The following is a 25,063-nucleotide window of genomic DNA, read 5'->3' as shown; positions in this document are numbered from 1 at the left end:
TCCAGACCATGAGATCCTCAAGGTCAAGCAGATGCGAATGGGATCCGGACAGTGGTCCGTGAATTTCCTCTGAAAAGGTCCAGGGAATCAATATTTTAGGCTCTGCGGGTCTACACAGTCTCCACACTGCTGTTTAGAAAGATGAAGGAGCATGGCTGTTTTCCAATCAAACTTTCTTTATGAACACTGCAATTTGAATTGCATATAATTTTTGCACGTCACAAAGTAATTGTTCTTTTTTTTCTTTCTTTTCTTTTTTCTTTTCTTGAGATAGGTTCTTGCTTTATTGCCCAGGCTGGAGTGCAGCAGCACAATCGCAGCTCACAGCAGCCTCAACTCCAAGGCTCAAGTGATCCTCTCACCTCTGCCTCCCAGGTAGCTGGGACTGCAGGTGTTTGCCACCATGCCCAGCTAATTTTTAAATTTTTTGTAGAGACAGAGTCTCACTATGTTGCCCAGGCTGGTATTGAACTCCTGGGCTCAAGCAATCCTCCTGCCTCAGCCTCCCAAAGTGCTAGGATTACAGACATAAGCCACCACGCTGGCCATTTTGCAACAATTTTAAGATGTGAAAAGACATTCTTAGCTTGCAGGTCACACAGAAGCAGAGTACAGGCACTCATCGGCTGTGGTTTGCCAGCTCCTGACCTGAAAGGTACTTCCTGCAAAACCATCTTTTAAGTACTTTTCTGGACAAAGTAATGATCAAGAAAAAAAGAGCTTAAAGACAAGACCCCAATCGCTTGCTCCTTCCCAATAATTGACTCACTGCATTATTGTTTCTTGCATGGAGCAAAACAGATTGATTACTAGGCTTTTCCTGAGAAGGTGATCACAACTTCTACTTTTCGTCTGCCTCAATTCTTTTGAGAACTAGACAGCAGAAATCAATACAGAATTTAAAAATAATTCTAATGGCAACAGCTGTCACTCCCAATCTCTATCCAGATCAAGAATATACCTGAAATTGGCCAGGCACGGTGACTCACGCCTATAATCCCAGCACTTACGGGAGGCCAAGGCAGGTGGATCACTTGAGGTCAGGAGTTTGACACCAGTCTCCCCAGTATGATGAAACCCTGTCTCTACTAAAAATATAAAAATCAGCCAGGCGCGATGGTGGGTGCCTGTAATCCCAGCTACTCAGGAGGCTGAGGCTGGAGACTCACTTGAACCCGGGAGGTGGAGGTTGCAGTGAGGTGAGATCGCGCCACTGTACACTCCAGCCTGGGCAATAGAGTAAGACTTAGTATCAAAAAAAAAAAAAAAGAAAAGAAATACATGAAATCACAAGTCCAGCATCTTGAGCCAGTAGGTAACATTAGGCAACACTTCTGTAGGAAATCAGTCCAATCAAGGCTTAAAAGAAGTTAAACTAACATTTGTATAAAACTGAAGTGCAAATACAGGATCTCCTAAATGGTACATCGCCTTTCTAATAGTAAGTATCACCCCTGGGGAAAAAGAAATACAGAGACACACTTTTTTTTTTTTGAGACAGAATCTTGCTCTGTCACCAGGCTGGAGTGCAGTGGTGTGACCTCTACTCGCTGCAACCTCTGCCTCCAGGGTTCAAGTGATTCTCCTGCCTCAGCCTCCCGAGCAGCTGGGACTACAGGTGCACACCACCACGCCCAGCTAATTTTTGTATTTTTTAAAGTAGAGATGGGGTTTCACCATGTTGACCAGGATGGTCTTAATCTCCTGACCTTGTGATCCACCTGCCTCAGCCTCCCAAAGTGCTGGGATTACAGGTATGAGTCACCGCACCCGGCCACACTCAGTTTTTAAATAGTCATTTGTGAGGAAGGATGAAAAGAACATAAACACACAAATAATATTCTCTGAGACCTCTGATGACCCTCTAAGTGAGGAAAGGATAAAACAGATGTGGGAAAGGGTGCTTTTTAAGAACGCTATTCAGATGTGAGGATAAAACAGGATATGTTTTCAGAAGACAGTCATTAGTTAAATGTAAAATTTTTTCTTTTGTGGGTACAGGGAAGACTTTCTCAGTTTTATTTATTTATTTATTTATTTTGAGAGAGTCTCATTCTATTGCCCAGGCTGGAGTGCAGTGGTGTAATCTTGGCTCACTGCAACCTCCATCTCCCAGGTTCAAGAGATTCTCCTGCCTCAGCCTCCCGAGTAGCTGGGATCACAGGTGCGTGCCACCACACCCAGCTAATTTTTGTATTTTTGTAGAGACGGTGTTTCACCATGTTGGTCAGGCTGGTCTCTAACTCCTGACCTCAAGTGATCCACCTGCCTCGGCCTCCCAAAGTGCTGGGATTACAGGGGTAAGCCAACACGCCCAGTGACTTTCTCAATTTTTTTTTTTTGAGACAGAGTCTTGCTCTGTCACCAGGCTGCAGTGCAGTGACACAATCTCAGCTCACTGCAACCTCCGGCTCCCAGGTTCAAGTGATTGTCCTACCTCAGTCTCCCAAGTAGCTGGGACTACAGGCACGTGCCACCACGCCCAGCTAATTTTTGTAGTTTTAGTAGAGACGGGGTTTCACCATGTTGGCCAGGATGGTCGTGATCTCTTGACTTTGTGATCTGCCGGCCTTGGCCTCCCAAACTTCCTCAGTTTTAAAATGTGGGATGTTTCCTTCTAGCAGGACTGAATAAAAAGCACCCTGCTTTGAGGAAAGCAGACTTTACCCTGAATGACCAGCTTGTTGGGAAGCTGGAATAGTCCATTTCCCCTCTGGAAGACATGTTTTAAAACCAGGCAGCATACACAGAGCCCAGATGCTCTTTCTCTATCCCACCCTTGGGACCCCCAAACATCTCAGGCCTGGGCCATCTCTGGCTTTATGGAACCCTTGAGCATTGCTAACGGTGCGGCCAAGGAAGATTTAAGCTCCACAGTCCAGCAATCATGTTTTATACTTTAATGAGACAGGACTCAGTTCAACACTCAGTTCAGGATCAAGTCTACACCTGGGCAAATAAGGTATCCATACTCACCTCACCCTGCCCTGATCTGAGCCACTCCCCACTTTCACCTTCACCAAAAGAGAAGGCAGAGAAGCAGAAAACAGGAAAAACACATTCTTACTGTGAACCCTACCCTATCCTGCTTCCCACACCCCCAACCCGCTGCCCCAGCAAACTACACTTGCAAATCTCACCTCCAACCCCGACCCAAGGATTCTGGAACAAGAAAGTATAAACAGTTGTCATCCATAAGTTTAACAAATCCCATTCAGTTGTGGTTTTTTTTTTTTTTTTTTTTTTTGGAGACGGAGTCTCACTCTGTTAACCAGGCTGGAGTACAGTGGCGCAACCTTGGCTCACTGCAACCCCCGTCTCTTCGGTTCAAGCAATTCTCCTGCCTCAGCCTCCACAGCAGCTGGAATTACAGGCGTGCACCACTACCACTATATCCAGCTAATTTTGTATCTTTAGTAAAGACAAGGTTTCACCATGTCAGCCAGGCTGGTATCAAACTCCTGACGTCAGGTGATTTTCCTGCCTTGGCCTCCTAAAGTGCTGGGATTACAGATGTGAGCCACTGTGCCCGGCCTCCCATTCACTTTAAAGAGTACTTGAGTTATGAAAAGTACAAACAGAAGTTTATCTGAAAACAATATACCTAGTTGTATAAAACGAAATTTTAGTAGAGTTTTTTTTTTTTTTTTTAACATATGTAAAATAAAATTCAAAACCAACAGCAGTTTTCTGTTTAGAACAAGTAATGCCCTCATCGGTGGTTAGAAGCAGCCAGAACAATGCTGTCGCTTGACATTACAGGATATGCTCCTTCTGATAAAGGGATTGGAATATACCGACAGGTCATGCACGGCCTACACACGTCATGTATCATTATAAACAGAGGCAGCAACTGGAGAACTGTCAGATGACTCACAAACAGCACAACAAAAAAAGCAAAGGTTTCAGGAAATACACTCAGACAGTGCTACTTACTGTATAAATCTGTTTCATCTAGAATCTCAGATTTGATGATTTCTTCAATCACATCTTCTAAGGTGACAATTCCCAGAACTTCATAAAACGGATCTCCTTCTCCCTCATTGTTTACCCGCTGCACGATAGCCAGGTGGGATTTACCTTTAGAGAAAACAAAAAGTTTAGGAAGTGACTTTCTGAATTTCCTGAATGACATGTTATACGTAATACGGTAAAAACATCAGCAAACACAGATGCCGAATTACCAATATCTCTGTTTCAGCATTTTAAAATTGTACTGAGATATCACAAACAAATGGAAGAACTTCATGAGCCATTAAAAGGCAGAAAAAGTTATGCCAGAAGAGTGTCACCCTCGACATACATGGCACTGCACCATTGTTCTCTGCTTCCTAATGGTAATGTCTCTTGGTGCATAATCTTTTAGCAACTGCCACCTAAAGAGAGTGGTTCTCAAAGTTCATGGTGCCCTAGGGATTCCCAAGACCCTTCTAGGAGGTCCGTGAGGCCCAACTATTTTCATAAGAATACTAAGATGCTATTGGCCGTTTTCACTGTGTTGACATTTGAGCTGACGGTGAAAGGCACCTTAGCACAGATGAAGGTAGTGGGAGCGAGCTGCACGTAGTGATTGCTGTTCTCTGTCACAACGCACATGCAGTAAAGGGAAGGAAGTAGCTTCTCTTAAAAATGTACTGGGCTGGGAGCGGGGGCTCACTCCTGTAATCCAAGAGCTTTGGGAGGCCCAGGCAGGATGACTGCTTGAGCCTAGGGGTTCACGATCAGCCTAGGTAATACCGTGAGATCACGTCTCTACAAAAAAACAGAAAAAGTAGCTGGACATGCACGCCTATGATCCCAGCTTCCTGGGAGGCTGAGGTGGGAAGATCCAGGAGTTTGAGGCTGCAGTGAGCTATGATCGAGTCACTGCACTCCAGCCTAGGTGACAGAGTAAGAGACTGTCTTTTTTTTTTTTTTTTTGAGACGGAGTCTCGCTCTGTCGCCCAGGCTGGAGTACAGTGGCCGGATCTCAGCTCACTGCAAGCTCTGCCTCCCAGGTTTACGCCATTCTCCTGCCTCAGCCTCCCAGGTAGCTGGGACTACAGGCGCCCGCCACCTCGCCCAGCTAGTTTTTTGTATTTTTTAGTAGAGACGGGGTTTCACCGTGTTAGCCAGGATGGTCTCGATCTCCTGACCTTGTGATCCGCCCGTCTCGGCCTCCCAAAGTGCTGGGATTACAGGCTTGAGCCACCACGCCCGGCGACACTGTCTTAAAAAAAAGTCCTTGCTGAAGCAGTAAACGTTAATTTCATTAAATCCTGACCCAAGTACATGTCTTTTGGTAATCTCTATAACAACCTGAGAATTGCCATAAAACACTTCTGTTGAATTCTGAAGTATGGCAGCTGTGCTGAGGAAAGACTCTTGTGATCGACCTGCAAGTTGGACCAGCCATTTTCATTATTGAATGTTTTTACTTCAAAGACTGACTACTAGACAAACTGGTTATACCGACTTGGGTATATGTCAGGCATTTTCTCAAAAATGAACCTGTCACATCAAGGAAAACAACAGGCAGGGTGGACTACCAATGATAAAATTTGAGCTTTCATCAGAAAATTAAAATTTTGTCTGGGCGCGGTAGCTCACGCCTGTAATCCCAGCGCTTTGGGAGGCTGAGGTGGGTAGATCACCTGAGATCAGGAGTTTGAGACCGGCCTGGCCGACATGGTGAAACCCCGTCTCTACTAAAAATACAAAAATTAACTGGATGTGGTGGTGTGTGCCTGTAATTCCAGCTACTCAGGAGGCTGAGGTGGGAGAATCACTTGAATTTAGGAGGCGGAGGTTGCAGTGAGCCGAGATTGTGCCACTGCACTCCAGGCCTAGGCAACAGAGTGAGACTCCCACTCAAAAAAAAAAAAAAAAAAAAAGCTGAGTGCAGTGGCTCACACTTGTAATTGCAGCACTTTGGGAGGCAGATCACTTGACGTCAGGAGTTCAAGACCAACCTGGCCAACATGGTGAAACCCTGTCTCTACTAAAAATACAAAATAAATTAGTCAGGCATGGTGGTGCGTGCCTGTAATCCCAGCTACTCAGGAGTCTGAGGCAGGAGAATGGCTTGAACTCAGGAGGTGGAGGTTGCAGTGAGCCAAGATGGTGCCATTGCACTCCACCCTGGGCAACAAGTGAGACTGTCTCAAAAAAAGAAAATTAAAATTTTGGGAAACTTGTAGCCACCACAAGCGTAATAGCTTCTCACAATTAAAGACTCTTCTGATGAGATTGCTGGTGATAGTAACAAACGATTTTTTAAAATATTGAATATTGCAATCTGTCAACATTTTGAAGATCTCTATAACTCAGTGAACCAATAATTTTCAAGTGACTATGGTAATGATGTTACAAAATCATGCAAGGGTACACAATCCATTTGGAGTATAAGACAGAACAACGGATTTTAAAAAAAAATTCTTATTTTGGAATAATTTTAGACTTACAGAAAAGTTGCAAAGAGTACAGAGAGTCCCTATAAACCCTTTACCCGGTCTCCCCCATTGTTAACATCTTACACTACCATGATATATTTGTCAAAACTAAAATTGACATTGGTACATTACTATTAAGTAAACTCCAGGCTTTATTTGGATTTCGCTGATTATTTCTATAACATCCTCTTTGTTTTGTTGTCTGGTTCAAGGCACCACACCACATTTAGTTGTCATGTCTCTTTAGTCTCCTCTGGTGACAGTTTTTTGGTCTTTGCTTTTTATGACACTGACAACATTGAAGGGTACTGGTCAGGCCTCCTGAAGAATATCCTCCGATTTGAGCTTGTCTGATGTTTTACCCATGAGTAGACTGGGTTATAGGTTTTCTAGTTACATCACATCAGTGGTTATATGTCATCACTGCTGACGTTGACCTTTTTCATCATTTGGTTAAGGTTGTGTTTCCCAGGTTTCTCCATTGGAAAGTTACTCATTTTTCCCTTTCCTTAATTCTATTATTTCAAAACAAGTTGCTAAGTCTAGCCTACCCATTCAAGGATGAGAGTTAAGCTCTACTTCCTGGAATAGGGAGGTATCTACATATATTATTTGGAAGGGGGAGTACCTACATATATTATTCAATATTCTTCTGTAAAGAAGATTTCAGTCCAAACAAAGGTAATGTAAGAGTCCAAATGTCCACTGGTATGGTTTCAGATTCTACATTGCAACTAACCTTTAAGAAATTACTACCTATGGAGTTCTGATGTAATATCAAAGGAGAATACCCATCACTGTCCAAAAAAGCTGATACTCCTCCCTTTTCCAAATACGTACCTGTGTGAGGCCAGATTCTCCTGATACACTTCAACTAACACAGTATACCACACAGACTGAATGCAAAAGACTGAACCCCGCTGCCTTCCCTTTAGCTTGATTAGACATGCAAAAAGTAAAACAATGGCACTCTTCTACCATTTGTTTTAGAAAATATTTTTATTAAAAACACTATATTAGCATGCAATGGATTACTGTCCTTTAAATCAACCAATGTTTTGAAGGTCTCCATTTTAATTCAAATATATTAATATCAAAAGATAGAAACCACATAAATAAAAGGATTCTGAATCATTTTTAAGAGTTTCAAGGAATCTGAGACTAAAAAAAGTTTAACCCATTTATGTCAGAGGTTGCAAGTTTTTGTGAAAAATCAGACCTTGGTGATGATCTTGAGCAGTAGAATATAAATAACCCCCACAAGCTTAGCATTCCAATAATGGAACACTAGGCATAAATAGATTAAAGACTGCTGCTTTTGGGGATGGATCACTTGAGACCAGGATGGCAAGGGAAGAACATGAGTTGAACAGTTCTGGATTTGAACTCCAGCAGGCCACTCATTAGCCATTACTAGCAGAAGACCATGAGCAAACCTAACTTTTCTGAGTTTCAGTCTCCTTATCTCTAAAGCCAGCCTCATAATTGCTACTGCAATAGAGTTGTTGTGAAGATCAGAGATAATACTGGTACCCAGCAAAGACACTGCCTGGAATCCACTGGGTGATCACTAAGTGGTAACGCTCGTTATTTTATTAATGTTTTTCCTAAATTCTAAGGCACCACCAACTTATTACCAGCTTAGAGGGAAAAAACCCCACTATATTATTAAATGTACACAGTGATTAGAAGATGCACCTCAGGCAGGGCACAACGGCTCACACCTGTAATCCCAGCATTTTGGGAAGCCAAGGCAGGAGGATCGCTTGAGGCCAGGAGTTTGGGACCAGCCTGGGCAACATAGTAAGAACTCATCTCTATAAAAAAAATAAAAGTAAAAAAGACACATTTCAATCTCAAAGATCTTTTAAAATAGTAAGAGCATCTCTCAAACAACAATATTGGTTTTCCCAATCCAAAGCATGCGAAGTATCTAAAACATATCCATAAATGAAGCAAAATAGGCTAATCTGGAAATTTCATAATCAGCTAATTTTTGTATAACTTCTGTTTAATGACAGTGTTTTCTTGGTGGTGGGGGTGCAAGAGCTTTAAATAAAGTTTAGTTAACACTTTAAGTTGGGTAAGTTCGCCCAGATACAACCAGCCACATTAAAAATATTCTGAGGGCTGCATCTGATCAAGTTCCCAGCACTTACGCAGACGCTGGCTCTGGTCCTGCGGATCTGTTGGCCCTTTCTTAACTTGGCAGTCTAAGTCAGCTTCTGCTCTGCCTCAGACCCCCTTCTAGGCAGCCGTGTCTACAAGCCTAGAAGTTTAGATTGTTAGACAATTAGGCGTCCTAAAATTTTCATCCCTAGCATGCTCACGCTCAAAGAATGAAAATATTTTGAGCAGAGGAGACAAGGAGGGAAACTTATCAGCAATGGATATAAACACTGCATCAGGTCAAGTCAATTCTCATCTCGTCCAGTTGGTCCAGTAGGTTTCTCACATCTGCTTTCCCAAGGACCCAACATAAGCAGTTAAAAATTCTTGGTGAATGCTGTCTGTCGAAAGTTAAATTCTTTTGCTATTCCCAGCTTGTGATCATTTAAAAGGAATTTTCCAAAGCAAGGTCTAATATTAGACTCAAAATGAAGTTTCCATTCCACTGAGGCGCTATTCTCACCAAAGTAACTACCGTATAATCAGATTGTCTTGGAGCAACTCGTTTAAATGCAGATGGACATACTTGAAATACCAGCTCAATAGCACTGACAGATTTGGCTGGAAAGGGCCTTACTCTAGGAGAAATTATTTCTGTGAATTAGGCTTCTTAGACTGAAAATTAAGTTTTCCTCCAAGTTCACTTGTTTTAAAGCTGAAACTTCTGCATCTGCCCCAGGGCCACATTCTTTTAGCTTTGGAATTCCTGGTGAGAAGTCCTGTTTTCTGAAACTTCTTCCCTGTGCACAGTACAAAGGAAAAACAATGACACCTCTCTCCTTCACTCAGGCTTTTGGAGAACAGTGATTCCATGCACCTTTCCACTTAACCATTCACTGCAGGGACTTTAGTCCTTGTCAAGGGATCAATCAAAAGGAAAATGTAAACAACTTTTTTTTTTTTTTTTTTTTTTTTTTGAGACAGGGTCTTACTCCCTGGCTGGAGTGCAGTGGTGTGATTGTAGCTCACTGCAGCCTTGAACTCCTGGGCTCAAGTGATCCTCCACCTCAGCCTCCTGAGTAGCTAGGGCTATAGGCACGCACCACCATGCCCAACTAATTTTTAAATTTTTTGTTGAGACAGGGTCTCGCTATATTGCTCAGGCTGGTCTGGAACTCCTGGCCTCAAGTGATCCACATGGGCCTCCCAAATAAACAACTTTTCAATACAAAAATTTTCAAAACTGAGCTCAAATAGGACCTTTCTTAACCTGAGTATTGGAAAAATTAAGTCAGGACTGAAAACAGAAAAGCAACTCTGGGAAAACGAATAGAAGAATAAACCCAAAACTTAAAAAGATGATAAACTGATGGATTCTTAACTTCCAACAAGAAGAATGAAAATATAGCAGCCAGCAAAATATTTAATCACAGATATTAAACATTAAAACTTTTAAATATGCATAGACTAAATAAACTTCATAAACTGCATATAGATCAAATAAAGCATAAATTGTTGTCACAATCAGGGCTTGGAGAGGGCCCTTTCTTGCAAGCTGTAAGAGATCTTGCTGTACACCAGGCAGTTTGAACTGTCCTGGTATTTAAATTCCTACCCCTTCTCCTCTTTTTCTGGTCCTAAGGGAATCTAAACAGGCCTGTTTTCAGAGTGCAGGGCTTTATAAATACATCTCTCCTCAAATTCAGAATCATAAGCAAGCTATTATGAAATAACAGCCTAGATTGTCCATCTTTCTATAACCACTAGTGCTCAGGGCAGGGCACTAGCACAGGTGAAATTACAAAAACCATGTCTGCAATGGGAGATGGACTAAGCAACTAATATAATCTACACAAGGTAGAACTGGGATCAAGTTTCTACCTCTGCCTGCTTCCACTGCTCCACAAATTAAAGTTTATTATTTGCATATTCTCTCTGAATTGGTAAACCAGCCCAGAATGGTAGTGGATTACCACATTTCCATCTTTTAACCTTACCACACTTCTGGGCTCAAATTTTGAATGACAGATACAGTTTGTATTTTGGTGGTAATAACTGTTTCTATTATGATTAATCCAACAAGGGCACCTGTAACGGCCAGAAGAAAATATGGACTTGTTTGCTATCAGACGATGTTGATGCCAATGAAGTGAAATGGGACTAGGTAGACTAATTAAGGAAAAAAGTCAACGGAATGGATGTAGCAGAAGAGAATTAGGAACAACGTGATATAGCTATGCTAATAAAAAGTGACACATAGTAGTCAAGAAGACCCAATAATGCAAGCACAAGGCAAACTGAGCCTGTGGGGTCCTAAAATGCCACTCAAACAGCAGGAAGAAAACAGAGACCCCACCATGAGAAACTCAAGCCAAACATCTTACATTCGCCATGACATCCGCGTTGCACAACTCCAGGGGGCACTGTTAGCACAGAATGCAATGCTTCATGTTTCCCTGAAGCTGTGAGATGCTGTGGCCTCCTTACTAACCAAGGAGAGGGCAAATGAAGCAGCTGATAGGCTTTTTTAAATTTCTGATCTACTAACATAAAATTTTAATAATTCAATGAATAGGAATCAATAAAATTTCAAAGAGGGAGTTCTACAGAACTAGTGATAAAAGAAGCAAAAGCTCTGCAAGTCCAAATTTAGGTCCCATGTCACTAACGAAAAATGACATGATATTTTTAATGGCTATACTTAAGATCTCCAGAGGAAGCCAATTTGCATATTGGCAGTCAAAGAAGTCAATACACTTTAAACATAATCACAATTGGATTTAGTCTGATTTACAAGTAAACAAACTGATCAAGTGAGAGAATGTATATGAACATAATATATAAGCCATAAAATCCAGGCTATGAATGAATTCTGAACAATGAACTATAGTCGCACAAATTCATTTGTTTGTTCCATAAATATCTGCTGACCACCTACTATGAGCCAGGCCCATACCACAAGGACCAAAACACAGCACTGGCTCTCAAGAGGCATTCGAGCATGGCAGACGGACACTAGGGAAGCAGACTCTGGGAAAACTAATAGAAGAATAAACCTTGAAGTGAAAAGGCATGTCGGGTCGTGTTAAGGTGCTGTGGAGAACAACAGTAGGGGTGGGATGACATTTAATACAGGATGGCCCCCCCTGCCCCACGCCCCCCCCCCACTCGCCCCGAGCAAAGCAGCAGCACAGGAAGTCAACCCTGGGCTGAATGTTTTCAGGTAGAACAGTCAGGAGGCCCTGAAGAGGGAGGGGCTTGATGCGCTGTGGTGGGTGGGGAGCCAGGAGGCAACTGTGGCTGGAAGCGAGTGGGCAGGAGGGCGAGAGGAAAGGTGAGCTGTATGGGGTGGGATGCAGGCCATGTAACCATTGGAAAGGCTTTCGCTCTCACTCCGTGGTCGCTGGAAGGCTCTGGCAGAAGTGTGACATGATCTGCATTGTTTTAAGAGTCCCTCTGGCTGCATGGTTGAGAAAGGCCTGGCAGCAGGTGGGAGGAGAATGGCCCTGGGAAAGGGCTGAGGTGGGCAAAGCAATCGGGAAGTTACCAGTAAGCCAAGTCAGGGAGGATGGTGGCTTGGGCCCGGGGGGCAACAGTGCAGGTGGTGAGAAGTAACTGCATTCTAGATAGACAGTGTTTTAGAAACAGCCCTCAGGATTTGCTGACGGACTGGATGGGGGGTGGAGGAGAATGAGAGGAGTCAGGCTGACTTGCTCTTTGGCCTGAGCAATGAGAGGAACAGAGTTGCCACTCCTGGTGGAGGACAGTGCATGGCATCAGTCTAGAAGGCAGAAGTCAGCTCGATTTTGGAAGGTTAAGTTTGACATCCTAGCGGAAATGTCAAATAGTTAGATACATGAGTCCAGAATTCAAGAGAGAGAGAAACATGTAAGCTACAGATAAAACCTGAGCGAGTACAGATGGTAGCAGAGCCAGAAACCCACTGAGATCACCTAGGCCATGGATGGCGAGAAGAGCCAGTGCTGAGCATGGGGGTGCCCGAGTTTCCTGGGTCAGGAGGCTGAGATAGAACCAAAGAGAGACTTGAGAAAGAGTGGCCAGCAGGAAGGGGAGGGGAGAATAAAGGGAATGGGTGTTTTGGAAGCCACATTAAAAAACGAAAAATAAAAACTGTCCCAAAGAGCAGAGAGCAGTCATAAGTATTGAATGCAGCCGAAAGGTCAAGAAAGGTGATTTTGGCGACAGAAGATGCTGGAGATAAAGACTGTGGTGGAGGAAGGGACTGAGGGTCACAGTGTAAGTGACATGCGGAAGATCCTATAGTCTCTGGCCAGTGTGCTTTCTACGCAAGCCCTTCCTGCTTCTAACAGGGAGGCCCGAACTGGCCTTCTTCTGCCAAGTAGCCTTGACAAGAGAGAAAAGGCCTGTCATTAGGACAGTTTGGCTGTCCTCTCCAAAGTAATACCTCCTTCTTTGAGTCCCTAGATCTGAACATGACACCATTAGATTTCCAATCACCCAGGCTTTAAAACTCTGAAATCTTTGCCTTTTCTTTTTCTTCCTTTTCAATGAAGAATGAATGAGTGAACAGGTACACACACACAGCTGCATAAGATGCACAGCTCAGTGAAACTTGACATTTGTATATACCTGGAAAACTACCACTGGGAAGAGCTGGTGGCAGTCAGGGTGTTGACAACAGCTACAGGGGGGAGTGAGATGGGAGATGGGGCTGGAGACAGGAGCGGGGAATAGGTGATGCAGTGATAAGAGGAGGGGCTAAGTGGGTTCAGCAGACTTCAGGCTCCAAGGGGAACACCCTCCATGTGGCCCCTTCAGTAGGGCTCCCTTTCCTGCCCCTTCCCTTTGTTGACAGCAGGTCCCTTTAGGATAGACAGATCACACGCTGATCCAGCAACAGGGCATGTCATGATAACTGAGTGGCAGCACAACTTCAGAATAAGAGAAGCAATTCTCCTCCCGTATTTAGCTATATCTGGAATCTTAGTTCAGGTCTGGGTCTTGTATTTTACAAGAGGCAAACTGAGGGGAAATGCTGTACCATATACAAACTATGTCACAGGAGGAACAATTACATAAGCCAGAGATGTTTAGATGGAAGAGACATCTGGGCAGGGATGAGGTTGACAGCAGCCTTCAAATATCTAAAATCAGTCAGCTCCATGCCTCCTCACCCCATAGCTTGTTATCTGCACACCGGGAGCTCAGTGTGCCACAACGTGGTCTCCCTTATTAGACCATCAGCTCCAGATCAACTCCGGATCCACCTTCATGTTAGTCCTCGGCGCATGCCAAGTCTAGCACAATGGCCAACACTCCAGTTTCTTCTCTATTCCTCCATTCACAAAGGAAGACTTACTCACTGTAACATAACCACAGCATTCCATCACGCACACACAGTGCTCACTTCTCATCAGCTACTAAATTAGAGAGAAAATGTTCCTAGGGCAGGGCTCAAAGGCATCACCACACTACAACTGCCACTCACCCTTCTTAAGCTTCGTCCACCCAGACTTGACTTTTCACTGTCAGGTCCTCCATGGCCCTACTTGCCCCTTCCTCTGCTTGAGCCCTTTTAATCCTTTTTAACCTTGCTCTTAATTCCGTGCATAATATCACCCATACCAGGAAGCCTGTTCTATTCCCCAAGGCAGAACTTATCTTTTGTATTTTTGAGCTCCTATAATGTCATCTGAATTTCTCTTAAGGCATCTGTCTTTTTTGTTTTTTGAGATGGAGTCGCACTTTGTTAACCAGGCTGGAGTGCGGTGGTGCAATCTTGGCTCACTACAACCTCTACCTCCCAGGTTCAAGTGATTCTCCTGCCTCAGCCTCCCAAGTAGCTGAGATTACAGGCGTGCACCACCACGCCTGGCTAATTTTTGCATTTTTAGTAGAGATGGGGTTTCACCATGTTGACCAGGCTGGTCTTGAACTCCCGACCTCAGGTGATCCACCCTCCTTGACCTCCCAGAGTGCTGGGATTACAGGCATGAGCCACCGCGTCTGGTCATATCTTTTTCTTATACCAAGAAAGAGATATGGAAGTTCCTTGTTTCTTATCTCTCCCAGAACACCTAGCTTGATGCCACCCTCTACAAAGAACAGGTAGGAAGGGGGTCGGCCCTCATAGAGCCCCAGCCCCTCACTCACTGCCCTAACACACACAATCCACTGGGGCTGCCCTGCCACAGCCACACCATACCTGGGCTATGGGAGTGCCTGGGGCTCTATACCCACATTACTCTTTTTTTTTTTTTTTTTTTGAGATGGAGTCTCACTCTGTCGCCCAGGCCGGAGTGCAGTGGCACGATCTCGGCTCACTGCAAGCTCCGCCTTCCAGATTTATGCCGTTCTCCTGTCTCAGCCTCCCGAGTAGCTGGGACTACAGGCGCCCGCCACTACGCCCGGCTAGTTTTTTGTATTTTTAGTAGAGACGAGGTTTCACCATGTTAGCCAGGATGGTCTCGATCGCCTGACCTCGTGATCCGCCCGCCTCGGCCTCCCAAAGTGCTGGGATTACAGGCGTGAGCCACCGCGCCCGGCACCCACATTACTCTTAATAGTATTTTAGACAGGTCCTTTCCCTATCCGTTTCCCTCTGAATTCAACACTGGCAAAACCCAAAGAAAAATAAACCCTGAATTACAAGCCACATAACAAACATGTAAAGCCATTTTCTCAGATTTTTGTAATGAATACACGGATGAATGCTGATGTGTGCCTTGCAAGTCTTCTGACTACTGTGGCGATCAACCTAGTATTAGAGGCTGGGTGCAATGGGTCACACCTGTAATCCCAGCACTTTGGGAGGCCAAGGTGAGCGGATCACCTCAGATCAGGAGTTCGAGACCACCTTGGTCAACAGGGCAAAACCCTGTCTCTACTAAAAATACAAAAATTAGCCGGGCGTGGGCGTGGTGGTGCACTCCTGTAGTCCCAGCCACTCAGGAGGCTGAGGCAGGACTGAACCTGGGAGGCAGAGGCTGCAATAAGCTGAGATCACGCCATGCACTCCAGCTGGGTTGACAGAACAAGATTCCATCTCAGAAAAAAAAAAAAAAATCTAGTATTAGAACACGAGCTAAAATCAAACCTGCTGAGGAGAAGTAATACAATTTCATTTAGGAAACTATCACCTAGCTATTTCTGTACTGTTGAAAACTAAAATAAAAATAAAAACAAACTGTGTGTGTCTTTTTTCTTAAGTACTTATTTTACCTTACCATCCCCACCAGAGCTAAGTGCATTTTTTCCAATTGAATTTTCCCACCATAAAATACACCAGAAAAATGTGACACAGATCTTAAAATAGTCCTATATAAACAATACATGAGTGTATATATAGAAGCACTTGCTGTATATAGAAGCCACTGGTTTTAAATGATAACTGTTGCTATTCTGGGAGACAAACCCCCCTTTTACTACTTCCAAAAATTCCAAAGTCTGACCCATAAGTGGCCGGCCCAGACCTCCCTAGCAGGACAGTTCCTTCAGTCCAGCCATGAACATCCTCATTCCGGGTTAGGCCTGAACTAATGTGTCTGCCAATGAGGCTGATGGGTGGAATATAGAATCACGGTTTCCTTAAAACAATCTAACATTTCTTGGTGAGGGTAGAGGTTTATTTGATACAGGGCCCTCTCCTGGACAGGACCCTGAATTTATCTAAAATGACAGTGTTGCTGCTGCTCTTTGGCCACTTGAACAACTGACAGTAGGGAGGTAGCACTCACTGAGGTGGTCAGCCTCTAAAAGACGTTTTTTAAAACCAGGAGAAGCAAAGTAGACAAGTCCTCTCCATTAGTGGCTAAACAGTCTTGGCACAGTGCATACAGCAGCCAGGAGTGTTATTGTAAAATTGACTGGTTGAATTTCACTTCTCCGTAAAAGTCTCCATGCAGTAAGACCAGAAATATTATACACTGAGAAAAACTAATCCAGGTGGTTCTCAGATTTTATAGTTTTATCAATAGAGATTGGGGAAAGGTATGGTTAGCCTCAAGGACATCAACATTTACATGTTAGGAAAGTTCCTGAAATACATAAGACTGTACGCCAGGCACGGTGACTCAACGCCTATAATCCCTGCACTTTGGGAGGCCAAGGTGGGCAAATGGCTTCAGGTCAGGAGTTCGAGACCAGCCTGGCCAATATGGTGAAATCCCGTCTCTACTAAAAATACAAAAATTAGCCAGGTATGGTGGCACATGCCTGTAATCCCAGCTACTCGGGAGGCTGAGGCAGGAGAAGCTTGAACCCAGGCAGTGGAGGTTGCAGTGGGCCAAGATTGCACCACTGCACTCCAGCCTGGGTGACAGAACTAAGATCTGTTTTAAAAAAACAACAACAAAAACTGTAGATATCTGCCTGACACACTACAGGCATGCAGATATTTACCGAATGAGTGAATCTACAAATCGCATTTATTTAAACTTTTGAACATACTTTCAACGTATACAACTTTCTGAGCTAAAAGGATATTTTATATTTGTCCTAAAACTACCTTCTCCATATTTCTAGAGGTTTCCTTTGGACTTATACTTTATGGTTATGTCTGGCATTTTTTGAGGCTATGCTATCTATCTTCTCTCAGTCATCATTACAGAGAGAAGACTCCATCTTCTTACACTATGCCCAATATTTCATCTAATTATTTGACCCTGATTTTTACAAAACCCTTTTATATTAAACACTATACTTAACTGTCACCATCAATTTTCCCATCGTATGCTTTCTTGTACTCAAATACATATTGAGTAGCCAGACATAGTGGTCATGGTGTTGTGCCACCATAGTCCCAGCTACTTGGGAGGCTGAGGCTGGAAGATTACTTGAGCCCATGAGTGAGTTTAGCCTGGGTAATGTAGTGAGGCCCCCCCTCTATAAAATTATATATAAAATAAAATATATATACTTATTATGTAATACTATATAATATATATAATTCCCAGCACAGGGCTAAATATATATAGATGTCTACTTCTTTAACATGATTAAAAAGATCAATTAGGAAATAATTGCTCCTATTATTTGAAAAATCCTTTGCTATTACAAAATGGAACATTTTTAATTTTGAAACAATTGTATATTCACATGCAATTGTAAGAAACAGAAAGATCCTGTGGATTTTGCCCAAGATTCCATGTACTTTTATCCAGTTTCCCCCCATGGTAAACATCTTGCAAAACTGCAGCACAGAGTCACAACCAGGATATGAGCACTGACAGAGCCATGGTACAGGACACTTCTACCACCAAATGACCTTCCTATTACCCTTTTATAGCCATACCCTCAAACTAATCATTTTAATGGTTTCCTTGGTAAAATAAGACCTTAGTTTTCTATTGACAGTGGCCCTTACGCTTTAGTGTTTAAGTTTAAACAAATATTTAAAAAGCTATATTTAAAAATGGTTATCAACAGAAAAACATTTTTCAGTCAACAAAAACTTGTTTTATATGCAATGTTTGAAAACCCAAGAGTGGGGTCCAATCCTGACAAAGATTAGCCAACCATGCTTCCCTGGGTGAGGTATACAGCAGGCAGTTATATAACTAAGAGAGAAACGGTTTTTGGAGAGAGTAGCAGAGACCCCAGCCTCGATTTGATAAACATCTGTGGCAGGATGATTTTCCAGGCAACTCCTCTTTGGCGTCTCCCAATGTGTTGATGAATTTAACAGTCCCTGGTAATTCAATAAACACTAATCTAGGTGCTATTGTGAAGGGATTTTGCAGATGCAAATGAAGTCCCTAATGGGACGTCATGGGTTGACTTTAAGGGAGATCACTCTTGGTAGACCCAACTTAATTAGTTGGAAGGCCTTAAAAGCAGGGCCTTAAGGCTTTCAGAAGGAGAGAAGAAATTCCTCCCATAGAAAACAACTTCAGATGCTGCCTGTGGGATTCCAGCCTGCTTGTGATCTTCTCTTCCTAATGACCTGTCCTATCAATTTGGGCTTTCTTATACATCCTCCAGAATACATAAGCTGTAGTCTTATAATAAATCCCTTGATGAAAGTGTGTGTGTGTGTGTGTGTTTGTATCCTATTGGTTTTGTTTCTCTGGTTGGACCCTGACTAATAGACTCAGGATCCACACCACAAAGGGATTAATAGCACAAAGCAAAAGGAAAACTAGAATTAAACTAAGTTATCATTTCCCAAAGCCAAGATGATTGATGTGTATAGGAAGACAAACTAATGTGTGTGCGCTATGCCAGAGAATCCGATCCATGAACTTCCTGGTGACAATAGCAGACACAGCAAGTAAAGTAACCCTCTGAAAGAAAAGCTAACCTAAACTGTTTAAAAGACAAGAAGCCAAGTCATTTACTTCTATCCATCCAAGTGGACGGTCCTATCAAAGACAGCCCTCCAGCCCTCTCCTCTAAGTTAGGATTCCAGGCAATAAACAATGGATGGTCTCACATTCCCACCACCACCCACTCCTTTTCTCTTGTTCTTCAGTCTTGCTGCCAGATACTTTAGCCAGAAACCCAAAGTGAGGCAATTAATAGAAAATTCCAGTCATTATGTGACTTACTTAATGGCCCATCCAAATAACTTGTGAGAAAATCTCACGAACCAACAGAACAGAGACTGAAGAGTTTTTTCCATTATTTCTCTCTCTCAGAGTATTTAAAGACTCGGATTTTCCCATCTTTTGGGGAAATATTTTCTTATAAATAGTGAGGCATGCTGGGCATCTCCACTTCATCTTTTTTGGTGGTCTGTAACACTCACTGTACACTCATTGGAATGTTTTCCTAGTAAATGATGGGCAATGGAAAACATGGCTAAGACAAAAGATGGCTTTCAGGCTGAGATGATGGGAACCTTCTCATGTTCCCCAAGAGACAGGTAGTTCTTCTATAGAACTAAGGGATTTATTTTAGAACCAATGAGACTATTTCTGTCTTTCCTTCAGGCCTTTATAAGAATGATAAATGAGGACTGACTAGACTACTTAGTAGTCCATTTAGTAGTAGTCCAATATATCCAATAATAGGAGGAGTTATTTTTTATTTTTTGAGACAGGGTCTCACTATGTTGCCCAGACTGGTCTCGAATTCCTGGACTCAAGTGATCCTTCCACCTCAGCCTCCCAAAGTGCTAGGATTATAGACATGAGCCACCATGCCCAGTTAATAGTAGGAGATTTTTAAAAGAGATCTACACTTCTCCTGCTAAGCCCAAATGTTAGGGCTTTGGTTTTATGATTTACTCTTCTGTTCCATTATTAGGTTTTAGCTTTTAGACCAATAATTACTTACAAACTTTGTTTTGTAGTCCAAACTTATTGATTTCAACTAAACTAATTTCTTGGCTGATTTCTACAACACAAGTAGACAAGATCAGTAATTATACAAAAGTCATACATAAAAATGTGGTCCTGTTGTCACAGTCACTGAACAAAAATTATCTAAGCCCAGACAATGTGCTAACATTGCAGATCAAACTACACTGTACATTTGCTACAGTCACAGGCGTTTTTGGAAAGGAATGAGGTCACAGTTTTTAAACCTGCTTGAAGGGGAGAGTAATTTTTTTGTTTTGTTTTGTTTTTTAAAAGAAGAAAGACCTTAACCCCTTTTCTCACTCAAGTCTCCTCTTTTTAGGAAGTCCTTCCTGATGACCTCAATTTGGAATGAGGTAGAATTGCTATTATATCTTATTATATAGTTAACAGTAAACATATATTACATAGTTAATAATTATGTGATACAAAGGAAAAGAACTATCAAAATTATCCCCCCCAAAAAAAATCTCTGGATATTAGAATTAGAAGGAAAATGAATCATCTAGATAAATTCTTATACAACGTATTAATTATCTTCCGCAAATTTTATGCATATGATAAACTTCAAGAAAAATGAAAGGGTGAAAATATTTCAAGGTCTTCCTCATTGTCCTAAAATCCTAGCATTTTACTCTTTTGTTTCCTGTCCCCAGAAACTTCAAGCACTTCATCTTCATTATAGAGAAAAAAGATGCAAACAACTTTTAAAACCCAATGTTCTCTATTACAGATTCCTTCACAATGTCTACTCACTATTCCCATGATGTACTTTCCCCCAATAGCTCTTAAAAATGCGTAGAAGGACCGGGCGTCGTGGGGCACTCCTGTAACCCCAGCACTTTGGGAGGCCGAGGTGGGCGGATCACAAGGTCAGGAGTTCGAGACCAGTCTGGCCAACATGGTGAAACCCCATCTCTACTAAAAACGCAAAAATTAGCCAGGCGTGGTGGTGCATGCCTGTAATCCCAGCTACTCAGGAGGCTGACAGGAGAATCACTTGAACCTGGGAGGCGGAGGTTGCAGTGAGCTGAGATCATGCCATTGTACTCCAGCCTGGGTGACAAAGCGAGACTCCATCCCAAAAACATAAAAATAAAATAAAATAAATTTTAAAAAAATGTGTAGAAGACAAAAATTAGTTTTTCTATTTTTCTTTTCTTTTTTTTTTTTTTTTTTCTTTTGGACAGGGTCTTTGTCACTCAGGCTAGAGTGCAATGGCATGACTATGGCTTACTACAACCTCCACCTCCCAGGTTCAAGTGATTCTCCTGCCTCAGTCTCACAAGTAGCTGGGATTACAGGCATGTGTAGCCACATCCGGCTAATTTTTGTATCTTTTGTAGTGACGGGGTTTCACCATGTTGCCCAGGTTGGTCTCAAACTCTTGAGCTCAAGCAATCCATCCACCTCAGCCTCCCAAAGTGTTGGGATTACAGATGTGAGCCACCACACTCAGCTAAGTTTTTATATTTCTATAAGAAAAAAGTCACCATCTAAACATCCACAATAGTCTCGTTAAGTAAACTCTACAACATCCACACTAGAATGCTACGCAGCTAGCGTGGATGTAGCAGGATTCTATCATCAGTAGAATGCTAATGTAGCTATTTTTAAAAAAAAAGTTAGAGCTACATCGATTGTTATGAAAAGTTACTCTTAAAAAAAAAAAAAAAAAAAAAAAAAAAAAAAAGCCCTGTAGAATATTATAGTATGTTCCCATTTGTATTCATTATAATTAATTGCATTAATCATAATTATATATAGAAAACTAGAAACAAAAGTTAACAGTGGCATTCTGGATGAAATTTGTAGTACTGTTACAAATTTGCATTCTACAGGGTAATTCTTTTTTTCTTTTTGAGATGGAGTCTCCCTCTGTCCCCCAGGTTGGAGTGTGGTGGCGTGATCTCGGCTCGCTGCAACCGCCATCTCCCAGGTTCAAGTGATTCTCCTGCCTCCTGAGTAGCTGGGATTACAGATGTGTACCACCACGCCTGGCTATTTTTTGTCTTTTTCAGTAGAGATGGAGTTTCACCATGTTGGTCAGGCTGGTCTCGAACTCCTGACCTCAGGTGATCCACCCACCTCGGCCTCCCAAAGTGCTGGGACTACAGGCATGAGTCACCGTACCCCACCCCTAATGTGTATATTTCTAACAAAAGAAAATGTTTATTTCAACCAGGAATCAAGGAGAACAACAGGGTCCCCTGTCAGTGGACACCTCTAAAGAACCACTTCCAACCCTGTAGGCACCAGTGCTCACTCCCTCCACTGCCGCAGTGACTAGTTCACGCAGGCTTGCAGTGGCTTCATGCTCGTGCATCAGTGCAAGCAGACGCTGTCTCATTGCTAATGCTCAATATTTCACTTCCTGCCCCAGGTTGGAATGCGGTGGCATGATCTCGGCTCGCTGCAACCTCCATGTCCCAGGTTCAAGCGATTCTCCTGCCTCAGCCTCCTGAGTAGCTGGGATTACAGATGTGCACCACAATGCCTGGCTATTTGAAACTTATTCTGCAGTTATGCATATGCAAACAAGAGGGAGAAATCAATGGGATAAATTCCCCCACCTCCCCCTCATTTTGTACTTAAGCAGACAGTTCTGAGAGCATTCCATTTCATAGGTTCCTAAAAAGGTCCTAGTGGGATTGAATACCTGATGCCTGTAGCCAAGGCACTATCAGATCCTTAAATTTTCTTTCCCTCCTTCTCATTTCACTTTCCTTGTCCTGAGCTCTTGCTTCCTGGGACTGCACCCCCTATAAACTTCCCCTCATTCAAGTCTTTCTACCAGGCTGATGTTCAGGCTAAGATGTCGGATGAATGGAAAGTTTTTCCACCAGCCACTTTTTGGTTTCACACATTTCATGCTCTTCTACTTGCAAATTCCAGTGCCAGACGTGTTAGAACACACTCCTATCTCAATACAGTGCTGGTCTTGTACCTCTGAGTGACATCCACATTGCTGAATATCATTTATGCAATGGGATGGCCACCAATAACTATACATCAAAGTGACTGCAACCACATAGACATATTCCAGTAAACCCAAACAAAGTGTATATCCACAGCTTAACTTTCCCACAGCTGAATCTCAAAAATGCTTGGGACCACTCCAACAGTGCCACACACAAGAGTAAGAGAGGGTAACTCAATGTGGAAAGAGTCATTTTGGCCCACTGTAAACTTTCCGATTTTTCAAAATTTACAAATACACGTAAACCTGTAAAACACTTGCTAGGGGTCTTCCCAGGGCCTTGGAAGCAGCCCACACATGTGAGCACTTAAGCTTTACCTTTATTAGCTTCGTGGTGATATGCTTTTCATGATGTACTAATCGAGTAACAATAAAGGGAGCATAAAGCACAGACTGAAAACTCTAAAATCTACATACTCCACCATCCCAGTCTCATCTAAACCTCAGGTATAAAAATATTCCATCTGCCCATCTGGTCCTCCTCCTCCTCTTGTCTAATAAGCATCTTAAGTTCAGTATGTCCAAAATTAAACCCATCATCTTCACAAAACCTGTTTCCCCACTTCTAATCTTCATACTAATGACATCTGTAAAGGTCAAATGTGAAACTGTAAAAGTCAACTTAGATGCCTCTTTTCCCTCTAGTTTCACCTGGCTATGACACACTGGTACCCAACATTGTGTTAGGTTTTAAATTTAAGACTGCCTCCTAAATATCTATTTCCACCCTCGCCCTGACCCCAAGAGGGAGCCTCACTCTGTTGCCCAGGCTGGAGTGCAGTGGCATGGTCTCAGCTCATTGCAGCCTCCGCCTCCAAGGCTCAAGCAATTCTCCCACCTCACAAGTGGCTGGGACTACAGGCGTGGACCACCACGCCTGGCTAATTTTTGTATTTTTAGTACAGACGGGGTTTTGTCATGTTGGCCAGGCTGGTCTTGAACTCCTGACCTCAAGTGATCCATCTGCCTCGGCCTCCCAAAGTACTGGGATTATAGGCGTGAGCCACCATGTCCAGCCAATATCGATTATTTCATAGTCTCCATCCCATCACCAATTCACCTAAATTCCAGGTCCTCATTACTTCTAATGTACCTAACCTGAATGTAATCTCCTCAAGGCCACCTCACTGATGCCACAGTAATCTTATTAAAGACCAAATCTGAACATGTTACTCGCCTGCTTAAAATTATTCCATAACTTCTCACTGCATTTAGGAATGTTTAAGCTCTTTGGGATGCCCTTCAAAGCCTGTCATGATAGGATCCTTTTCTAGCCACATCTCCCATAGCTTTGCTCATTCCACGCCAGAGCATACATTTTCCATTTCCCCAAACTAGATATGCTATTTCACTGTCCTTTGCCATAAACACTGGCCTCCCCTTAGCTCCTTGACTCTTATTCTCCCTCAAATATTCAATTTAAGCATCGTCTCATCTTGGAAGTTTTCCTAACCTCACCTAGACCAGCTGGGTTTGGTGCCTGTCACTGTTCCCAAAAAGCTTTCATTGGCTCCATCAGGGCACTTATCCAACAACTGTCTCACTCTCCTCTGAGATTTTTTTTTTTTTAGACAGAGTCTTGCTCTGTCTCCCAGGCTAGAGTGCAGTGGTGTGATCTGGGCTCATTGCAATCTCTGCCTCCCAGGTTTAAGGGATTCTCCTGCCTCAGCCTCCCTAGTAGCTGGGACTACAGGCACATGCTGCCATGCCTGGCTAATTTTTTTTGTATTTTTAGTAGAGACGGGGTTTCATCGTGTTAGGATGGTCTAGATCTCCTGACCTCGTGATCCACCTGCCTCAGCCTCCCAAAGTGCTGGGATTACAGGCGTGAGCCACCGTGCCTGGCTCCTCTGAGATTTTTTTCAGTCCTCTGTGAGATTCTTGAAGGGAAGGGTTCTCTTTCGCATCTAAAGCCTCAGAAACTAGCATCGTATGGGGTAATTTTTTTTTTTTTTTTTTTTGAGACGGAGTTTTGCTCTGTCACCCAGGCTGGAGTGCAGTGGCGCCATCTCAGCTCACTGCAACCTCCGACTCCTGGGTTCAAGCGATTCTCCTCAGCCTCCTGAGTAGCTGAGATTACAGGTACTGGTCACCACACCCGGCTTTTTTTTTTAAGTAGAGACGGGGTTTCGCCATGTTGGCCAGGCTGGTCTTGAACTTCTGACCTCAGGTGATTCACCCACCTCGGCCTCCTAAAGTACTCGGATTACAGGTTTGATCCACCGTGACCAGCCAATACCTTTTTTTTTTTTTTTTTTTTT

General features: G+C 43.0%; 1 protein-coding gene across 3 annotated transcripts in view; it reads right to left on the bottom strand.

The window, feature by feature from the left end:
• CNNM2 (cyclin and CBS domain divalent metal cation transport mediator 2) overlaps positions 1 to 25,063 on the bottom strand; it is a 164,097-nt gene that overhangs the window by 25,655 nt on the left and 113,379 nt on the right. For all 3 annotated transcript variants that reach the window (XM_025396732.1, XM_025396730.1, XM_025396731.1), the window contains exon 2: positions 3,937 to 4,080. In XM_025396732.1, coding sequence (XP_025252517.1) covers positions 3,937 to 4,080 — 144 coding nt within the window. The remainder of the gene's footprint in view (positions 1 to 3,936; positions 4,081 to 25,063) is intronic.

The sequence above is a fragment of the Theropithecus gelada genome, chromosome 9 (genome assembly GCF_003255815.1).
Source record: "Theropithecus gelada isolate Dixy chromosome 9, Tgel_1.0, whole genome shotgun sequence".
NCBI classification, from domain to species: domain Eukaryota; kingdom Metazoa; phylum Chordata; class Mammalia; order Primates; family Cercopithecidae; genus Theropithecus; species Theropithecus gelada.
This window is presented reverse-complemented; position numbering and strand designations above follow the sequence as displayed.